Genomic DNA, 21,664 nt, shown 5'->3' on the forward strand with positions numbered 1-21,664 from the left:
TGTGGACCTCATCTGGGTCCTGCTGAAATGGGTTTCTGGGAAGTGATGCCAGTTTAACTAAGCCCCACTTGGTTTTTTGCCCACCAGTGTTTGGAAACCACTGAGCTGGAGCACATTGGAAGCATACAGATGGAGAGCAAGTTCTGATTCTGCCCAACCAGCCCACTTGAGTCAAGGTCCCTTGAGGTTCAGAGTGACTCCGGCACATTTCCATTATTGGTGATTAACCAGAACCTTCAGAGTAGGTACCTGATGGTGCTAGAATCTGCCCTTTCCTTTAAAGAGAGGTTATATTAGCAAATTATGGTGGGCATAAATCTAAAGGTTTAATCTTAATTTTCTTTATAAATGAACCTAGCATACTCTTCATTAGCTCTTCATCTATAATTTGTTTTTAAAAATATAGATGTATTGGTCAAAAATTTGCACACTATCTGTGAATTCTGAAAGCACAAGATTCCCTTCTAGATTAATAGATGAAGGGAACATGATCTATTTCCACCTATATGTGGCACATAAACAGTGTATAATAACAACTAAGAGGATGTGCCTATTTTTGTGCATCCAGAAGACATTCAAAGTGAAAAAAGAAAATAGCTCAGGAGTGATTTGATTCAGAGTGGACATATTCAAGTAATCGTTTTCATTGGAAAATAAAATATTTATTCTCAGTTTGACTTTTCTGTGGTAAAATTTTTTGGCAGACAATTAACTCTAAGGTATAAGAGTAAATTTTTGAAAAGTGAATACAATGTTATTTAAAATATTTTTATATATAAAATCAAACTAAAAGAAATCTTTCCCTTCCAATCCATAACAATTCAGTCATTTCATTAGGAATAAAGGTACAGATTCCCATCAAAAAGGATAATCAAATAAGAACTCTGGATTCTTTGAAAGATAAAGCATGAATGACACCCTGAAGAGTAAGCACAGAGCTGTGGTATATTTTAGATTATTTCTGCAATGTTCTCTCTTAAAAGCACATTTAATACCAGACTCCCTCAGTATAATGTATTTGCAACTGGGTACTATTCAGCTGCCTTCTAAAATGTGCCTGTTCTATTAGGCTCCTCTGTGCCATTAGTCACACTCTTAGGTAAAACCTGTGTAGGAGTTTCTAGACTCCACAGCCTACTTTTTCTGATAAATGAAACCTACATACCAGCCAAGCTAGCTACTCTTCTTCCACTGTGCTCCATATGAACTGATCAGCTAACAAGAATCCGTGTATTTACTAATCTGGCTAACACCTTTCCTGCATAGATTTCTCATTTTGATTTTGGTGAACAGTGATGGTAAGGAAAACTAACTTCTAAGTCACTACCTAGATTTCCTCAGTGAATCCCAGGGACCTTCAGGAGAAGAGACAGTTTCTTGGCTTGTGATACAGTATCACGCGCGAGGGAGCCCCAGCCCTGTTCTCTGGTCTCTTCCTTGCGGCTGCGCCCTGTGCCTCCCACACTCCAGCCCAGCCCACTCACCCGTAGATCCTCCAGTGTCCTGGGGTCCTTTGAGCTCCAGAGTCCTTAAACATTGGAAGTCTTCTTGTAGAATACTTCTTAATGCCACTCGATACCCCGATTCCTTCTATCCTGGGTCCTCTCAAAATCAGATTGGACTTCATCTCTCCTCCTCGGAAGCCTCCCATATCGCTAATCCTTTATCATTCCTCACCAGGTTGTGGTTGCTGGCCCAATCCTTTTCTCTCCTTCTTGACTAAGCTTCAAGAGGCCAAATATGGTCTTTTATCTCAGGCTCCTTGTGGTTCATTCTTGGACCAACACATAGCAAGCAGAAGTGGGGTTGGCTGTGACAGTTTACTTTCAGAGGGCATGAACCCTTAAAGTTGTCTTATTTGAAAACATCTTAATTCATGGGAACTAGAAGAAGGGAAGGTTCAGATTACCTGAAAATAAAGAATTCACTGTAATCTATTGTAGAAAGTAGTATTTTTCCAGTTATTTAGAAAATTAGTGAAATGCTGTTGCAGTATCTCAGACTTTTACTAAGCATCACTGAAATATTTTGTGAGACATAGTTTGACAAGATAGAAATAATAATAAGATGAAAATAACAGAGTCTGACTTTGCTTCTTCCCCTTGTTTGAGAGTAATGAACCTTTAATTTTATATATTGTTCATTTCTTTTATTTTCCCATTCCTCGTTCTCTTTCTGATTTAATCACATGGTCAGAGAAAGAGAGAGATCCTAATGTTTTGAGACATCATTAAAATTTGTGTGTCTCTGATTACAGTTCACAATGCAATACTGGGGGAAGATTGCATTATTATCTAGTAAATGTGAATTTGTATGCTATCAGACTTCCTACTTCAGTCCTTAAACAAATCTGGTTTACTAAATGTCACAAAATAGGGGATTTATAATATAAAATAAATGTTAGATACTGCAAATAGTGGAAATAGTGATTATATATGGGTGTTGGTATGACAACTTTTAAAATTCTTTGTTATTTAAAATTTTCTATATTGTGCACATGGTATTTAATGTGCATTTGATAGCAATAATTACACTTATGTGAATGCACGCATACGTTTGGTTTAGTTTATTATATATTGTGACTGTGGCTTCCCTGGTGGCTCGGATGGTAAAGAATCTGTCTGCAGATCGAACCTAGGTTCAGTCCCTGAGTGGGGATGATCCCCTGGAGAAGGGAATGGCAACCCACTCCAGTATTCTTGCCTCGAGAATTCTACAGACAGAGGAGCCTGATGGGCTCCAGTCTAAGGGGTCGAAGAGAGTTGAACACGCCTGAGCAACTAACAGTTCCACTTTTTCACATTGTGATTGAGGGTCCATGTATAAAGTACAGACAGAGAGTTGTCTGATTAATAAACAATCTGGTTAATAAATAATATTTTTATCTGAATTATGGAGAAAATTCTGACATTAATCAGATTTGAGTAATTATCATTTATCCCCATGATTTTTATAGAGAAGAGTGTGGGAGGTTAAGGGAGTTTCAATATTTTCAATATAATTTATTTATTGTTATTTATTATTTCAATATTTCAATTCTATAACAAGAGATGTATGATGAGGTGGTGATTCTGGGTGAAGATTTTAAGTTCCCTGTATATAAAGAAAGAGTTACAGCTTCATCTGTGATGCCAGAGCTTCTGCCATGCAGATACGGATTAAGTAACTGCTAATTTAAAAAGCCTCTTGATGAAAGTGAAAGAGGAGAGTGAAGAAGCTGGCTTAGAACTCAACATTCAAAATACGAAGATCATGGCATCCAATCCCATCACTTCATGGCAAATAGATGGGGAAACAGTGGAAACAAAGGCAGACTTTATTTTTTTTTTTTTTTGGCTCCAAAATCACTGCAGATGGTGACTGCAGCCATGAAATTAAAAGACCAACCTAGGAAGAAAAGCTCCTTGGAAGAAAAGCTATGACCAACCTAGAGAGTATGTTAAAAAGCAGAGGCATTACTTTGCCAACAAAGGTCCATCTAGTCAAAGCTATGGTTTTTCCAGTGGACATGTATGGATATGAGAGTTGGACCGTAAAGAAAGCTGAGTGTCAAAGAATTGATGCTTTTGAACTGTGATGTTGGAGAAGACTCTTGAGAGTCCCTTGGACTGCCGGGAGATCCGACCAGTGCATCCTAGAGGAAATTAGTCCTGAATATCCATTGAAAAGACTGAAGGATGCTGAAACTGAAACTCCAATACTTTGGCCACCTGACTCGAAGAACTGACTCATTAGAAAAGACCCTGATGATGGGAAAGATTGCGGGCAGGAGGAGAAGTGGATGACAGAGGATGAGATGGTTGGATGGCATCACTGACTCACTGGACATGAGTTTGAGCAAGCTCTGGGAGTTGGTGATGGACAGGGAGGCCTGGCGTGGTGCCGTCCATGGGGTTGCAAAGAGTCAGACATGACTGAGTCCGGACACTACATGAACTGAACTGAACTGCTCACTGGAGATGTTTCTAGAGCAGTGGTTCTCAACTCGGGCGACTTTGCTCCCGGGGACATTTGGCGATGCTTGGAGACATTTTTAGTTGCCAGAGCTGGGGAGATGCGTGTGCTGCTGGTATGCTGTGAGCAGAAGCTCGAGGCTGCTGCACCTCCTGCCACGCGTGCAGAGCCCCCGCCCGTAGTAGAGAGTTATCTGACCCCGCCCCTCGGCAGACCTGCTGCTGAGAAGCGCTGTCCGCAGTACTTGTGAACAGTTTGGTTGCAAGAGCTCTGTTGGCTCTTAGCTTTAAAGTCCATCCTCTTGTTAATGGGTCTGTCTGTCAATAGCAGGAACATACACAGAAACCGCAATTCCAGGCTAGTGGACATAAATTTGAAGCTGAAAATGAACATGGAGTGACGGGGCTCGGGAAGAGAGTCGGTATGAATTGTAGTATGCTGGACTTGGGACAGGAGAGACAGAATATGTATTTCAAGACAAAAAAAAAGAACATGTGATAATTCATTTCAGCAGAACATCTGCCACTTTTTTCTTGGAGGCATAACTTAAGATCTTCCTTATATTCAGCTGAGGTGTTATTAATCACTGTGAACAAGAGCAGGTCTGACCCAGGCTGAAAGTCCAGCCTGCCCGGGTTGAAGGTGAAATGGGTTTGGAGGAAGCAGGGTTGGGTGGTGGCTGGATGGTGCACAGTTGGGGAATGGTGGACTGTTTAGGTACTTCAGCTTTGGAACCCCAACAGTCACTTTGCCCGCCTCTGTGAATCAAGATTGCTGGGAGAAATATCAATAACCTCAGATATGCAGATGACACCACCCTTATGGCAGAAATTGAAGATGAACTAAAAAGCCTCTTGATGAAAGTGAAAGAGGAGAGTGAAAAAGTTGGCTTAAAGCTCAACATTCAGAAAACTAAGATCATGGCATCTGGTCCCATTACTTCATGGGAAGTAGATGGAGAGAGAGTGGAAACGGTGTCAGACTATTTTTTGGGGCTCCAAAATCACTGTAGATGGTGACTGCAGCCATGAAATTAAAAGACGGTTACTCCTTGGAAGGAAAGTTACACCAACCTAAATAGCAGATTAAAGAGCAGAGACATTATTTTGCCAACAAAGGTCCATCTGGTCAAGGCTATGGTTTTTCCAGTGGTCATGTATGGATGTGAGAGTTGGACTGTGAGGAAAGCTGAGTGCCAAAAAATTGATGCTTTTGAACTGTGGTGTTGGAGAAGACTCTTGAGAGTCCCTTGGACTACAAGGAGATCCAACCAGTCCATCCTAAAGGAGATCAGTCCTGGGTGTTCATTGGAAGGACTGATGCTGAAGCTGAAACTCCCATACTTTTGGCCACCTCATGCGAAGAGTTGACTCATTGGAAAAGACTCTGATGCTGGGAGGGACTGGGGGCAGGAGGAGAAGGGGACGACAGAGGATGAGATGGCTGGATGGCGTCACCGACTCGATGGGCATGAGTTTGAGTAAAGTCCGGGAGTTGGTGATGGACAGGGAGGCCTGGCATGCTGCGATTCATGGGGTCGCAAAGAGTCAGACACGACTGAGCGACTAAACTGAACTGAACTAACCCGTTTGGGGTGACAGAAGGGCTCTGGTGGAATTCCCTCTAACTGGTTAAAAAGCCAGTCACCTGAGCTCAGATCATCTTTGTGTTCTGAAACTCAGCCTAGAGTGCCTGTGAACTTTCTGTGTGAGCCTCCCTGTGTGGACTTCCTTAGCTAAGGATTTTCTGAGCTTTCAGTCTTGCACAGTAGAGATAAAAAATATATATAAATGGAGAAGCATCTTCAGATTAGGAAGAAACAAGGTGAAGAAGAATGAAAGGGGTAGGTAAGAGAAAGAAATATGAAATTAAATCCTATAACCCGGGTATTAAACAACTACATCTGGACAGAAAGAAAGATAGCTAAGCAAAAAAAATAAAAAATAAAAAAGCAAAAAAACACAACAACTTTGTGTTTATAGAAAGAAAGGCTTTGGATTATCACACTCTGTATTTTGTCACAAAGGGCCAACAATTTCAAAACAAAGGGAGAGAGAATCATTTCAGGATTTAGAGTATGCTGTGTTCACTTTCATATTCTGCAGAACGTTTATCAAGAAATAGAGACTTCTGATATTACCTTCCGCATGTATTTATTTATACAATAGAAAATGCCACGCCCATATACTCACTCACTTCTACAAGCAGACTTTATCTTATATTTAAATATGATTTGGTTTAAGTGGATTGAAGTTTTATGTTTAAGAAAAAATTAATCATGATGAGAGGGTAGAAGACAAACAAAATGCTTTCTAAAATTTAAAGAGATTTTTTCCAAAGGATATCTTTATCCACATCACTGGTTGAGAGAAAAATATTTTATTCAATGTCAAAATAACTTAAACTATCAAAAGAGAAGAATTGAAAAGATTATTTCCTCACCTTCTGCTTTCTATACAAAGCTCAGATAAAATGTTTTTTTTTTTTCATGTTAAGTTTTCAACAGAACCTGGAAATTTGCTTATTTAAAGATGCTATAAGGTAAGGATAAACCTGCCATAGAAAGTATATATTTTAGTTTCTAGACCTTTCATGGAGTTACAATTCAACACACTAAAAGCCAAAGTACCAGAATGGTATACTTAACATAGGTTGTGTTCTCAAACATTATATGACACTTTTAGATCAACCAGCTGTCAAATTGCACCAAGCTTTGATGGCCACTGCACATAGTTATTAGAAACTTTCCATTTACATGGGTAAAATTTAGTATTAATATATACCCTACTATGCTGCAGAAAGGACCAGTTGGTCGAATCTTGCCAATTATCTTTTGCAACTTGCTTTTAAAAAAATATCCACTTTGCCTCAGTGCCAACTCTCACAGCACCTCTAAAAAGAATACGAATGCGGATGATCCGTCCTTGGGGTTCTCAGCAGACTTAGAACGATGGCACCCTAACACTGCTCGCGTGAGCGCGCAGCCGACAGAACAGCAGGCGCTCGGAAGCGGGAAGGCGCTTGCCACAGCGAGTGCTCGGTGGGGCACACCGCTCTCCTCTGCTGCGCTCAGGCCGCGTGCCCGGGGAAGGCGCTGGCACCGGCGCCGTCTCCTGCCCTCGCAGCTTCGGCGGGCGTGAGGGGCGGAGTGGGCACGGCCTTCACAGAAGAGACTGCTGTTTGCCCACCGCCCTGACCCGCGTGAGGCGGGGTCGAGAGGACCCCTGACTTCCCTAGCGTGACAGGCTTTTCCTCCTCGGAACTCCAAGAGCCAACGCTAAGGGGCACCAGAGGCTCGGATTGCTGCGGCTGCCACCCATCAGGGCAGCCTGGCGGCCCGGTGCTGCGGAAGCCCTGGGCGACGGCAGAGCCCGGCTCAGTGGGGGCTGGGCGCAGGTCTTCCGAGTGGGGGTCACAGGAGCTTGGGATGCTCCAGATCCGAGGAGGAATCCTCCGAGGTCGGAAGGATTGGAACTCGAAACGGTGGGCTAGTCAGTGAAGCCTGGAAGGCGAGGTCCTAGTATTTTTCTCTAATACTCTATGTGGCCACTTCTAATTTCCTTTTACTTTATGAAAAATGTCGCTGTCCTACATACAGCTAAGGATATAGATGCCACACGCATCACCCCTGCCATATACTGAAACCATCTGACAAGATAATGCACTGGAAGCTGTTGATTTCTAGTTGTCCAGGGATCCAGAGACACAGGCAAAGAGATCAGATGTCCCTCCTCTGCCCCCCGCCAGCCAATTCAGGTTTCCTCCCGTGCCCGCAGCCTCTCATCGGAAGCCCACGCTCATTGTCTAGTTAAGGAGGCAACATCCAGACCCTCGCCGGCTAGAAGCCTCTGCCCACCCGCCGCAACTCGGACTTTTTCCCGGAGTCCGAGAGGGAGCAGGAGGTGCCGAAGAAATTCAGCAGGCATCCTCAAACCTTGCCGTCCGCAGTCTGACTTTTATCAGTAATAACAGAAAAAACCAAAGGTGGCGGGGGTGGTGGTGGGGGGGGACGGCAAGGCAGGGCAGGCGTCAGCGCGCAGCCGCCCTGGCCGGCCTGCGGGCCCAGTCGGGCTCCCCCCGCCCACCCCCCGGACCCCCGGCGCCCTCGCCTCCCCCTCCGCCGGGCCGAGCCCGGTGCCAATGCGCCAGGAGGGAGCGAGCGCGGCGCGGGAGGAGGAGATGACGCACGAGCCGGCGCTCCCCCCCAAAAAGTGCTTCTCCAGGACGAAGATGGCGGCAACTTAGCCGGGGACTGAAGATGACTGTGGCTCTCGGGAGGCCCAGCGCAGGCGATTCAGCCCCGAGGTCCGGGGGAGGCGGCGTCAGCAGTCGGAGCCCGGCGCCCGCGGGCGGACCTGCGGCAGCGGCGGCGGCGGCGGCGGCGGCGGCGGCCGGAGCGCGGGCTGGGGGGTGGGGGGGCGGGAGCGCCTTGCCGGCGGCCGCCCAGGCTCCGGACTCGAGCAGAGCGAGCGAGAAGTAGCCGCCGGAGCAGCCGAAGAAGGAGCCGGCGAGGAAGGAGCAGCGGGCGGGGGGTGGGGAGGAGGCGCCGGCGAGGCGCTCCGGCCGCAGTCCGTGGGCAGCGGAGACGCGGCGTGCCCCTGGCCGGGGAGAGCGGGCCGTCCTCCGCGGGGCCATGGGGACCCGCGCCCTGCCCGTGCCCGGCTGACAGGCGCCGCCACCCCGCCACCTCCGCCGTCACCTCCTGCACCCGGCCCGCCGCCGGCCACAGCCCGCCGCCGCCTCCGAGCGACCCTCTCCCCCCTGCCTCCCCGTCTCTGCATTGTTGTTTCCCACTCGACAGAGGATGGGGTCGGCGGATGCTTAGGTCGGAAGCGAGTCCTGCCTCCCCCCGAAGCCTGGTAATATTGATGTAGGCAAAGAGCGAGAGGAGCGAGGGAGAGAGAGAGGAAAGGGAGGAGGGGAGAAGGCAATCGAACCCCTAAGTCAATGCATATTGTGGTGACACCGGCACCGGAGCCCTCGCGGTGGAGTCGGCCAGGGCTGTGCGCTCCCAAAATATGACCAGGGGTGCTTGGATGTGTCGGCAGTATGACGACGGATTAAAAATCTGGTTGGCAGCACCCCGGGAGAACGAGAAACCGTTCATCGATTCGGAGAGGGCTCAGAAATGGCGACTGTCTCTGGCCTCTCTCTTGTTTTTCACAGTCCTGCTCTCTGATCACTTGTGGTTCTGCGCCGAGGCCAGGCTGACCCGCGCCCGGGACAAGGAGCAGCAGCAGCAGCAGCAGCGGCAGCAGCGGCAGCGGCAGGAGCGGCAGCAGCGGCAGCGGCAGCAGGAGCCGTCCTGGCCCGCGCTCCTGGCGGGCATGGGGGAGCCCCCGCCCGCCGCCCAGGCTCACAGACTGCTCTCCGCCTCCCCGTCCCCCGCCCTGCCTCCCTCCCCGGGCGGCGGCGGCGGCGGCGGCGGCGGCGAGGGCGGCCGGGGCTCCGGCAGCCGGGGCAAGGCTCTTCCAGGAAACTCTGCCGGACCCGCGTGGCGCCTGGAGACGTGTTACCCGCAGGGCGCCTCCTCGGGCCAGTGCTTCACGGTGGAGAGCGCGGACGCCGTGTGCGCCAGGAACTGGAGTCGGGGGGCGGCGGCCCGCGGGGAGCGGCGGCAGCAGACCCGGGGCCCGCCGCAGCCGACTCCGCTCTGGAACTTGTCGGATTTTTACCTTTCGTTTTGTAATTCCTACACACTTTGGGAGTTGTTCTCGGGGTTGTCCAGTCCCAACACTTTGAACTGCAGTCTGGATGTGGTGCTCAAGGAGGGTGGTGAGATGACCACTTGCAGACAGTGCGTCGAGGCTTACCAAGACTACGACCACCACGCTCAGGAGAAATACGAAGAGTTTGAAAGCGTGCTGCATAAATACTTACAATCAGAGGAGTACTCGGTGAAATCGTGTCCTGAGGACTGTAAGGTAGGAACCCGTGGATTTTCCCCCCTTCTTCGCGCTGTTACCTCTGTGTGATTTGGGTGGCGGTGTCTTCTAGAGTTTTAAAGTCGCTTTCTGACTCTGGTTTTGTTACTCGACCAGTGCTTTTGTGGTTGTAAGCGCCTGACCTGCTGCCTGACTTGGGACTCTCTTGTGAATTGCTGGTGGATCCGTGCCTTCTGAGAATCCTTGGAAGATCAGGAGGACTCTGGTCTTCTGAGATGCTAAAGCCAGTGCTTTAACTATCTCTTAAAGCTACGGAGTTGGTTCAGATTCTGCCACCTTTTTTTTTTTTTTTTAATGTAATTTGAGTGAAGCTTGTGAGGAAGACTGTGATGGGACTGCATACTGGTGACCACAGCTGAAGTCAGAACAGACTAAGACAGGCCATGTGTGGTTTGGCTTATGGACCTTACACATGAAGTCTCTGATAGTGGCCTAATTAAGCTGGTTGGCCAAAGGGACAAGAGAAAGTGTTTGTGGTTGTTTATGTGGGAAGAACTAAAAGCGTTTTACGTGTTTTCCAGGAGGAGTACTGGTTGTTTTGAAAGTTTGGGGGCCTACCTAAGCGTATTTACTCACATGAGTTTCTTGTTTTCTCTTCGAAATGTGTATAGTTATTGATCAGAGGCTCAGTATGAGTAGAAAATTTTGATTACGTATCTGGTGATAACTGATCAGTGTTAGATTATTTATTAGTCACCTTATGTAATTAGCTTGAATTTTCAGGATGCTCTCAGGAAGTACTAATTGGCAAATGCTTAACGCCATAACTAAAAAATACTGAGCTCATTGATAACATGTATTACCTTCAGCCCCTTCCTGTTGAATGTAATAATGGCTGTAAACCTTGCTGGTTCACAAAGGAGTAGTGTATGCAAGTTTCTTAAGAAGTGGCAAATGTGACCCTGGGCGCGTGTCCTAGCAGGCGTGTTGCTGTCCATGGTGCTGAAACGAGGTCTGCTCAGGGGCTCCGTTGAAGAGACTGCAGTGACCTTTTAGTAGGGGAAGAAATGATGGCAGAATCTCAACAAACCTTGATGTTTTGTTCCAAAGGTAATTTATTAAACAATAAAGCAAATTAAAATAAAATTTCTTAAGCAATAAAATAGTATTGCTTTTCAAAAGAAATGATACGCCATATTGTCTACCTTTCTCTTCATCACACCCCGAACCTCCCCCAAGGAATGCAACAACTGAGCCTCTTTTGCCTCACTTGCTGGAAAAGTGTGGTCAAGGGCAGTATGGATCAGAGGGTTCTTGTGATGCTTTCACAGGAGAACTGGCCTAAGGGATACCTGCTTCAGTTGAGCACAGTTCGAGGGCTGTATTCTAGCTTGGATTGATTAGTTGTGCTTCTGACAACTAAGCTAAACTGAAACTAAGCTTGCTTTGCCAACATTCTTTAAGACCAGAAACGTATCTTCTTTGCAAGTAATGATATTGCATTTGCAGCATTAGTTTAGAATGCTGCTTCATTAGATAAATGGATCTTAAAAGATTTTTATATATTCTTCTTAACCATATGCCTGGGAATTAATCTTAATGGTAGATGTTATTAATGAATGACTAGTATATTTACTGCATAGTTATTTATTTTGACAATATAATGTTTCCTCAGAATTACAAGGAAATGGATCTGTCTACTAATTTTACTACCAGTAAAAAACTTGCAAAGCTTTCAGTATATTTATGTTTAAAGTGATCCCTTGTAATAATTTGAATCTTTTTGCTTCCTTGAATGTAAACTCTCATAGAAATTTCTAGTTACTTCAGTTTGCATAGGCTCAGTATTTACAAGGTAGTCTACATTGTAGATTAAAGAATATTCTTAAATAAGTCTGTCAAATTTATTTTATTTGAATATTCACATAAATATCTATACATATATGTATATATAAATAGATATAGAGTTTCCTCTTGACCTGATATAGTTATCAACTTCATACTTATATCCTCATAGCTACAAGGTATAGTGTAGGTTAAATGAATATGTAATGTTATGAACTACTTCTGGATTGTGTTTTCATATAAAGTAGTCACTGTGAGCTATATACACAAAAGCACATTTAAAAAATCCTAATGCCTTTTAGAAATATTTCTTCATACTGAAAAGTAAACACAGACATTTGAGTTTTTCATCTCCACAACACTGGATTTATTACTTGTGATGCCTTGAGCTATTTTTTGGTTGGTTGGTTGTCAGTTGGAAACACTTGACATTTATTCCAGGATGACTGTTTTCACACAGTTTCAAACTTTAGGTGCTGGGGTGAGGTGTGTTCAGTGTGTGTTCTTGGTTGATAACTTACGAATCTATGGATTAGCTCCTTAGCTTAACATACAGCTTCTTTATGATTCTGCAAAACTGCAATCACATCCACATACAAAGTATATTACTTGACTTAAAATGCTGTTGGTGGTCTTTGAAGAATGTATCTGAGTTTCTTTCTGAACACTTTTACTTCTTTCAAACATACTTATAGTTATGAAATGATGTCTATCTTCAGGGGCAATGTTCACGATATATAGTTCATGCAAAATTTTCTGCATTTTAAGGTTAATGACAAGTCTTAGGCTACATTAAAAGTAAATGCATTATATTTCCAGAATTGGTAATATATTCATGAAAAAAATCTAATTTAATAGTTTATTAATATGTTTATATTCACATATAGGATATGTGCTATAATATTAGTTATACAAATAATTAGAATTCATATTTTAGAGGAAATATATTAACTTTATAATACCCACATATAATTACATGATTAATATAGTGACTTCTAAACATTAAAAGTTAGGACATGTTATTGCCTCCTAGTTTTATAATTGCTCCCATTAAAAAAAATGCCACATTCCATATATGTATGCAATTAAAATGGATTAAATTTAATTTTTATTGAACTTGATTTAAGGGACTTTTGGCCCATTATACTGAAAAAAAACAAACCTTAATATTGACTTAATCAAATCATATTTCTTTGGACCTGTAATCATTGGAGATCAAACATAGCTTGGATTTACTTTAGTAAAGGTTTATTTGCAGTACATAATAGAAATCATTTATGCCCAAGAATATTTTTTAATATTCTTAGAGATGGCTGGTTTAATTTTTAAAATAAACATACACTTTTATCTGGGAATTAAGAACAAGAACATCTGCATATATCATTTAGACTATAGCATTCAAGTAGCAAAAATTATGACAGTAATTCTTCTCTGGATTTTGCAGTTTTATTCTAAATAATGTTTTTGACATACAGCAAGAATCTGACAATCCTGTGAAAGTCTTCAAGATGGCTGGCAATATTAAAAAATACACTCTTCCAAGCATAAACAATTACATATGTACATTATTAACATGCCTTAATTTTTGCTTAGTTGTTTTTCTTATGAAGATTTTTTTAAAAAATATGCCATTCTTTAGCTTCTAGGCATTCTTGAAATTACATATTATAAAACTGAAATATTTAGGGAATATAAAAGTCCATGTTACAGGTAAGCTTTTGTTACTAATAGTTTTATTCTTCAAGACAGATGGCCAGGAAAAGTGAGTTTGAGATTAGATTCTAATATAAATCACTGCATCACTGTATTTTAATTCTCTTAGAATAGATTATAATCCTTATACTGTCAAGAATGTATGCATTCTTATACTTTAATTTCATAATTTTATGCTAAAGTAAATTATATTGCATATTTTATTTAACAGACAGTGATCAGAAGAATACTCTGCTAATGTTCCTTGTATGTAAGAGTTGTGATACTCAGAGCTTTGGGTATCATTTGCAGAAATCACTCAAAAACATTAAGCAGTTTGAGAATGTAAAATTTGGTTACATAATATGCAGTTTAAACAAAAAGTCATTTTTAAATTCTTATTTCTTTTAATGTCATACACTGTAGATATTTAAAAATAATTTTTAAGGAAATAAAATATATAAAAATTTTTTCCATATAAATATATTTAAAATATTTTGCTGTAATCAGTTAAGTGCTACTGTATATATTATGACAGTATCCGGAGTGTGGAATACATCTGCAAATAGACCTCTTTTACATTCTACCACTGTATTATTTTCAAATCATATTTTTATGACTGAGTTGCTTCTCTGCACTATCACAGAGTCTAACCTTCAGATGGTCACTTTAACCATTAATAAGGCCATTTATAAGGTCAAAGCCACTATCATAACTTTTTAGGACCAGATTTTAATTTTTAATATTTTTGCCCCATATAAAAATGGGGTGCTTTATAAACCAAGGAATGATTTTTTAAAAAATTCCAACTTGTAACTGGGTCAGATTAGTAGCTATATAGGGCATAACCACAAAATTTTAATAATTGCTGTTATACATTGGTTTTAATCACTTTAATTAGATGAGCTTGATGTCTGCATATGCAAGGTGAATTAAAGTATAAAGGAAAAAAATCAAATAATGTTCTCAGTTTCATGGTCTCCCACAAATAGAATGCATTAAGATATATTTTGATACTAGATTGAATGTACAAAAACAAATCTATAGATAGCTGTTTGAAACTGACCTATTGCTTTAATTTCAATTCTGCATTTCCTCTTCAATCTTAATCTTCTTTGTCGACCTCACATTGACTAGGCACCAAACATGTCATTGTTCACTTTATGTTGACTTATATTGAAAAAATGTTTCTTCAATATCAGTTAACATTTACTCTAGATCAGTGGTCCTTGGCATCATATTAGACTATCCTGGGAATCTTTGAAAACACGCCTTGCCCTAAGATACTCTGATTTCATTAGCCTGGCTTGCGTCATGAGCTTGGGGTCTTCAGTTTCCCTGATGCCACGCAGCCTAGGGTGAGAACCGCTGTTGTAGTTGAGAGACAAGCAAAGTGGAAAGAGCGTTTAGGTCCTGCGCCTCTGTAACACATAATAAGCTCATTGGTTCAACAGGTGAGAAAGGAACTTACATTGTTTCTAAGTGGTAAAGGCAACAGCACATGGTGGGGGGTAGCGGGAGCGAGTACCCTGTGGCTGGGCCGAGGAAGTCACATGAAATGCAAACTACTGTGTGCGAGGTTTGGGGAATGTGCCAAGGAAAGAACATGGAGAGAAGGGTGCAGAGAAGACCAGAGCTTTGAATATTCAAGGATGAGCCTATTGGCTGCGGATTTTCTGTCTTTTAGCCAGAACTGAGTCATTATTCTGTTGTTCACTAATGGGCTGAGCACATGAGTGCAGAAATTAGATGATTGTCTCTCTGTGAGAGGATCAACTATTTGATTAGAGGAGCCTCAGCCTCCTTACTTTGTCTCTAATTTTAGCTTGTATAAATGGCTAAAATTTAGACTTTTTCAAAAGTATACGTTGGTTTTAAGAGAGAACATTTCGGCTTTTCATAGTATTTCATGTGGTTTGGTTTATTCTTTCTTCACCTATTTATTAAACCTAGAGAATTACTAATTCATTTTTATTGTTCTTTCTCCATTATAATGATGAGCCATATTTCTTCTTATACTTATTTCTATCATACTGGAATAACTAGTGACATTCATACAGTGTTTTGAAGATACAGGTTGCTAAGTAGACACAGAATGCTACCACACTTAATTTAGGAATTCATTTTAGAGGGATCTTATCTTTGTTCTGTTTTGAAGGGATTGTAATATCATCATTTTATTGTTTTTTTTTTTAAAAGTTTAGATTAGAAAATGCTGTGAAACACTAACTTTAAGGTTTACATTAAGTTAATAAGCAATAAAACATTACAATCCAAATAATGAAATTTCAGTAATAAAATGTTTTAATTTACTTCAGTTCTTTAAAACTGAAAATAGGAATTCACATCTGCCTTTCTTTGGTAATAAATAGTTCATGATTTATACTATGTATTGTGTAGAATGCATGAAAATATTTCCTTCTTGGGTGTTTAAAGTGTTAAAAGGTTAGTAGCTGATTTTCCTTTTCTGTTTCTACACAGAATCATTTGCTAAAAGAAAAAATTGTAGATGCTATTACGGATGGTTAAAAAAAAAACCTGCAAAAAATGCAAGTTTACTAGTGTTTAAATTCAGTTATTGATCTTAGCAGCAGTAGTAATATATCTGCACATATGTGGGATTCGTGGATGCAATAATTACTTCTTTAGAAATACATGGGAATTGTATATGTCAGATGCTCTGCCCCTCTTGAGAAGGAAATTGGGCTCTACTCAAAACTGCGAGTCCTCACCCCTCAATTTTCTCTTCTTCCTGCCAGAGTGCCCTCTTGCTTTCATCTGGCTGAACCCTCTCCTGGCTTCTGGAGGCTCCACTCGCCAGGCCCGTGTCCCATGGGAAACTCAGGGTTCAGAGATCTTACTTCTCTGCCTCTCCACTGCCATCAGAAATAATCAGTCTCTTTCTGACTGAACTCTCACTGGCTTAGTTTATTTGGGGAAAAAAAATTGAACTAAGATTTAAATGTATGATCATGACAATGTATTGGTTTTCTCAGAAAATGATTTGAGTCACTCAGTTTAAGTGCTGGGACAAGCTTCAGTAGTAGCTAACAAGTTTTAGAGTTGATTACAGGTCAGAAACTAGTCTAATTCATTTACTCATCGTGTCGTCTTTATAAGTAATATCACGTGTTTTACAGATGAGTAAAGTGAGGACATAAAGTTAACTCTCCTGAGGTCAAGCTGCTGGTAGTGTTAAAGCTCAACTCACTTCCTCACCTTCTTGTGTTTTCTTTCCCCTCTTCATTATGATAATTACAGTCATACTAAATAGTGAAGGGATAAGTATATAAATCCACAAATACCTGTTAAAAATTTTGCCATATTTACTTTTTAATTTTTAATTTATTATTAAAAGTGTTTTCTAGATGATATAGCAAGCTATGATGGCAGACAGTTTGGAGTCCTAGACAGCTGGAATGAACGGCCAAGAATTCCAGGTTCATCATTTCAAAGTCTTGTTGGGGTGGGTGCTGCTGCTGCTGCTGCTAAGTCAGTTCAGTCGTGTCCGACTCTGTGTGACCCCATAGACGGCAGCCCACCAGGCTCCCCCGTCCCTGGGATTCTCTAGGCAAGCACACTGGAGTCGGTTGCCATTTCCTTTTCCAGTGCATGAAAGTGAAAAGTGAAAGTGAAGTCGCTCAGCTGTGTCCGACTCTTAGAGACCCCATGGACTGCAGCCTGCCAGGCTCCTCCACCCATGGGAGTTTTCAGGCAAGAGCACTGGAGTGGGGTGCCATCGCCTTCTCGGTTGGGGGGTGGTTATGACTATGAATAAATGGTATGACTATCAGCATAACACTTAGATTTCCATTTCGAGTGGAACAGAGGAAGGATATAGATACAGTTTTGGAGGGAGGGAAGCAGACTTTGGAAATCTGTGATAGTTCTTACACTGAATTTGTAAGTTCAGTAAAATACAGTCACTTTTTGTTTAAAATTTTTAAACCGCCATCCAATTCTTACCACAGTGTTTTAAAAGATGTTGAGTTTATGAGTTGAGAATTGTGTACATATTGACTGAAATCTGTAATCGTTAGAAATCTTAATATTTATCTAGACTTCATTGGCCCTTTATATGTCCTCTTTCCGAATACAGTCACACTGAGGGGCCGGGGCTTCAGTGTATGAATTTGGGGGGACATAGTTCCACTCACACATTGAGTAAGCTATATGGCAAGAGCTGGAAGAAAAACCTCTGGAGAGATATTAGTGCTCAATTGTGAAGAACCGTGTATCCCATGCTAAGGGCTTGAATCTCATCCTCTATGTGATACAATATCAGAGAGGAATTTTAATCAAGTGATTTACTTGGGATGGTTTGTTTTCCTCAAAACTTAGCCCTGGCAGCAATATGTTGATAGGTTGGAAGAGGGTGAAGTGATGTCAGAAACTAAATTTCAAATTATATTTCATTTCAGTTAGTCTAAATTTAAATAGCCCCAAGTGGCTAGTGGCTACCAGGATGGAGAGAAGATTCTAAATGACTGTGGTGGCTATGGAAGGGGAGAAGAAAGCAAGATTCAGGAGACTTTTCTGAGTTCAAATTTACCAGTTGCCATGTAGAGGAAGGATTTGATTCAGACTTTAGGAAAGGTGATACTCTGGGTGTGGATGCATGTAATGAGATAGCAAATACAGGAGGAAGAACACATTGGGATTGAGATTAGTGAAATGACAGGAGTCCATTCTTGAAGATAATGCCATCAGGAGATGTCCAGTAGATAGTGAACCATGTAAGTAGGGCTTTTGGTGTGGCATTTACTCTCTACACATGATGTAGTTTGATCCAGAAAGCTGTGGGCAGAGAGTAGATGATTTAACAGAAACAGATTACATGGAGAGAATGTCAAAGATGAATTATGAGGAAGAGCAACGTTAAAGGGTCTGGGCAGAAAAGGGACCAGAAAGAGAAACTGAGAAGAAACAGGGAATGCAGTGAAAATGGGAGGATAACAGAAGAGAGAATGGGGGAGGGTGGGGAGGGGCGGAGGTGGACGGAAAGGAGGGCAAGTGAAGATCTGAACAATATAGGGAGGAGTTTTAAGAAGGATGTAGAGTCAGTCAAGAGTGTCTTATGTTTCAGAAAGAGCATGTAGGATGAAGCCTAGAAATAGGTCACTGCATTTGACAATTAAGTCTTGTTGAACCTTACAGGACTGGCTTCAATAGAATGATGAAAGAGATGTCAAATTGTGATGCATTAAGGAATGAGCTGGAGTTGATGAAATAAAAACTAGTTTGAATGATTCTTCATTAAGTTCGGCCATGAAAAGAAAAAGGAAATGAAAAGGTGGGAAGATGTGAGTTTAAAGGAATAAATATTTTATGATGAAATAAGCTAGAATATTTGTAGCTTTTGATCTAGGACCCAGATGGGAGTATGATATTGAAAGTATCACTTTCAGAAAAAATTAGTGAAGGCACTAGATCCCAAAGAAAAGATAACAGGCTCTAATTTATTGCTTATTCTCAGGAAGGAGGGAGGTTTTATCTTTGTACATTGTGCTGTGCAGCTAAGATCCTTTGTTTTGTTGTTTGTATTTTAAAGAGGAACAATGCTTTAATTTCGGAATTCAGACAATAAGTACAATTATTATCTTGAAAATGCTTAAATAAAGTAGAATATTCATTTTCAAATAATAGAAAATAATTATTAGCTGTAAATATGAGATCATAAATAATTATATGTGTCACTGTGAATTATTTTCTTTAGGAATGTGCTGCCTTGGAGTTCAATGACATATTTATAGAGTCCATGGAATTAAATATGGCTATCTCATTATCTATTTTCTTCAAAAATGTTAGTATGTTTAATAGAAAGTTCTAAAAATATAAATTAATTTTAAATCTAATAGAGAAGTATAGTAAAATAGTTACAAGAAGTCTTGAGGATAGACTGGGTTCAACTCCCAGTTTCATCTCTTATTAATTATATGACATCATGCAAATTACTTAAAATAGGGATTCTAGCACCTCTTTCATAAGACAGTTATGGGACGAAATCAAGAGACTCCCATGCATGTTAAAGTATCTAACCTGGGGCTTGATGATGCCCAATAAGTAGAAGCAGTTCATTAAAACCCATGAAAAAGCCCTGGGAAATCAGTAAAATTGCTTCACTTGAGATCTCATGTAAATTTTCTGGTAAGCAACAGTCAATTACAAGAGCTTTATAAACAGACTTTGTATTTTGCATGACAAACCTGATTTTACTATGTCTACATCCCTTCCGTTTCTCTGGAAAGGTGACTAAAGGTGAGTCTTTAGAAGGAAACAGAAAAAAAAAATTCAGCTAAAAACAAAAATTTAGGGTGAAAATGTTGCATTCCTAAAGCCTGACTTTTCCCCTTGTTATTTCAGATTAAAAATTAACATGTGCTGGGTTTTAGACTCAGTGGATTCCCCTTAGATTATGGCCAAGGGGCTTGAGCCCTTTCGTGTACAAACCTTTTGGGGAGGACACATGAAGAAACCGTCGTAATGACCCTCCGTCTCCCAGAAACCTTGGGTTGAAAATAATCTTCGGAGACATTCTTTGTTACGTAGTTCGTCAGGCACTGCAGAGTCTCCTGTGCCTCCAAGCTCCATTTTAAACGTCGCCCTTTGCTGTACCCTCTAGCTGCTTGTCTTTGTGTTCCATTGTGGTCGTCCTTGTTCTTTTCTGCTCTGCCCCTCCATTTGCACACTCTGCCATCCTTAGTGTTTTTGTTAAGTGGGGAGGGAGAGGAAGCAGAGTTAAAGGTCCCCTCAGCATTTGAACTAGAGCTGGTGGACTGAGGCCAACGTGGCCGGTGCTGAGATACACCAGGCAGAACTGGGTAGACCAGAAGACTGTGAGCTGTGCCCCGTGAACGGGTCCACGGTTGCCCTCAGAAAGAACAGACACAGCAAGGTTCTTCACCTTGATAAAAACTGCCACATGGAAGCGGGGGTCTTGCTCCAACAAGTGGGTTAATTAAGGCTTAGAGAAGGTAGGAAGCGTGCCAAAGTTCTCACAGGTAAGTGTGGCATAGACAGAACTCAAGCCAGTAGTATCTGGCTCTTAATCTCATGGCCTCTGACTTTATTATAATGTGTTCACTCTGCCACAAATCGTTGCTCATCTATTTTTTTTTTTTTTTAATATTTTAATGGGAGAATGTGGGTGGCTGACAGCAGGAGTGGATAGAATATAAAGTTCTTTGGCACATAAAAGAAATTATAACTTCTTTCATCCAGTTTTTCTGTTGCAGCAGCTGGGTGTAGGAGAAGAGCATAGGCCTAAAAGTCAGAAACACATAGATTTACATGGGTGTTCCATCAGTTTCTGCAAGATGTGGATACTTACATATCCATGTTGAGGAAAGAAGGAATAGGTATATAGTAAAATGTAGCTGGTGAGGGAGTTCCCTGGTGGCCTAGTGGTTAGGATTCTGGACGTTCACTGTAATGACCTGGGTTCTATCCCTGGTTGGGGAACTGAGATTCTGCAATCCACGCGGGCAAAAAATACATATATATAGTTGGCGGGTAGAGCTGTCATCTGTACATCCAGGCTACTCTGAGAAGACAGTTGTCACCCTGCAAAGCTCGCCCTACTGTTAGATGCTGAGCTGGTGGAAAACATTGACAAGTTTGTCCTAATCCAGTCATCGGTTTCTGACCAGAGCTGTCCTGGTGCAGATCAATTCCCTGATAGAGACTTTTGACTTATTTTCCGTAGAGGCATTTGAAAAGGCACTGGTGGTATATTTAATCTTGGGAATCACAGTGACCCTAGATAAGCAGTGAGAGTCTGTCTGAAGAGAAGCAAGTATTTTTAAAGAGGTGAATCTGAATCTTAAACCATTAAAAACAAACAAACAAAAAACAGAATTTCCTCTTCCCCTTACTGAAAATGAGACAGGTCACTGTGTATTGTTAAGCAAGGAGTTGTGGGAATCTGTGCTTTCTGAGGCAATGGCTTCATGCCAAAATTTGGAAGTCACTTATGAAAAAAAGGAGCCCTTTCCTTATTTCAGTTTAGACTTTTTAAACAAAACGTTCATTTTCATTTAATATGTCTGAAAATTCCAGTGAGGTGGAATTCAAGTCTGAGTAAACAAAATCCTTGTCAGCATAGTTTGGCTTCTTTGATGAATATAGATTATTTTCTACTGGCATAGTTATCAACTGCTCAGTCATGGCCTTGATTTCTCTATTTGATTAATTGGCTATTTAAAATTATTAAAATAAATGATTCAGTCTTTAGGTCCTTGTGTTTTTTGATTGTTTGACTTAATGGATGTAACAGGCCAACCATGTAT

General features: G+C 41.6%; 1 protein-coding gene across 2 annotated transcripts in view; it reads left to right on the plus strand.

The window, feature by feature from the left end:
* Nucleotides 1-8,972: 8,972 nt before the first annotated feature.
* NALF1 (NALCN channel auxiliary factor 1) overlaps nt 8,973-21,664 on the plus strand; it is a 578,493-nt gene continuing 565,801 nt past the window's right edge. For both annotated transcript variants that reach the window (XM_020911362.2, XM_020911363.2), the window contains exon 1: nt 8,973-9,878. In XM_020911362.2, the coding sequence (XP_020767021.1) occupies nt 8,973-9,878 (906 nt within the window). The remainder of the gene's footprint in view (nt 9,879-21,664) is intronic.

This window comes from Odocoileus virginianus, chromosome 8, assembly GCF_023699985.2.
Source record: "Odocoileus virginianus isolate 20LAN1187 ecotype Illinois chromosome 8, Ovbor_1.2, whole genome shotgun sequence".
Classification (NCBI taxonomy): Eukaryota; Metazoa; Chordata; class Mammalia; order Artiodactyla; family Cervidae; genus Odocoileus; species Odocoileus virginianus.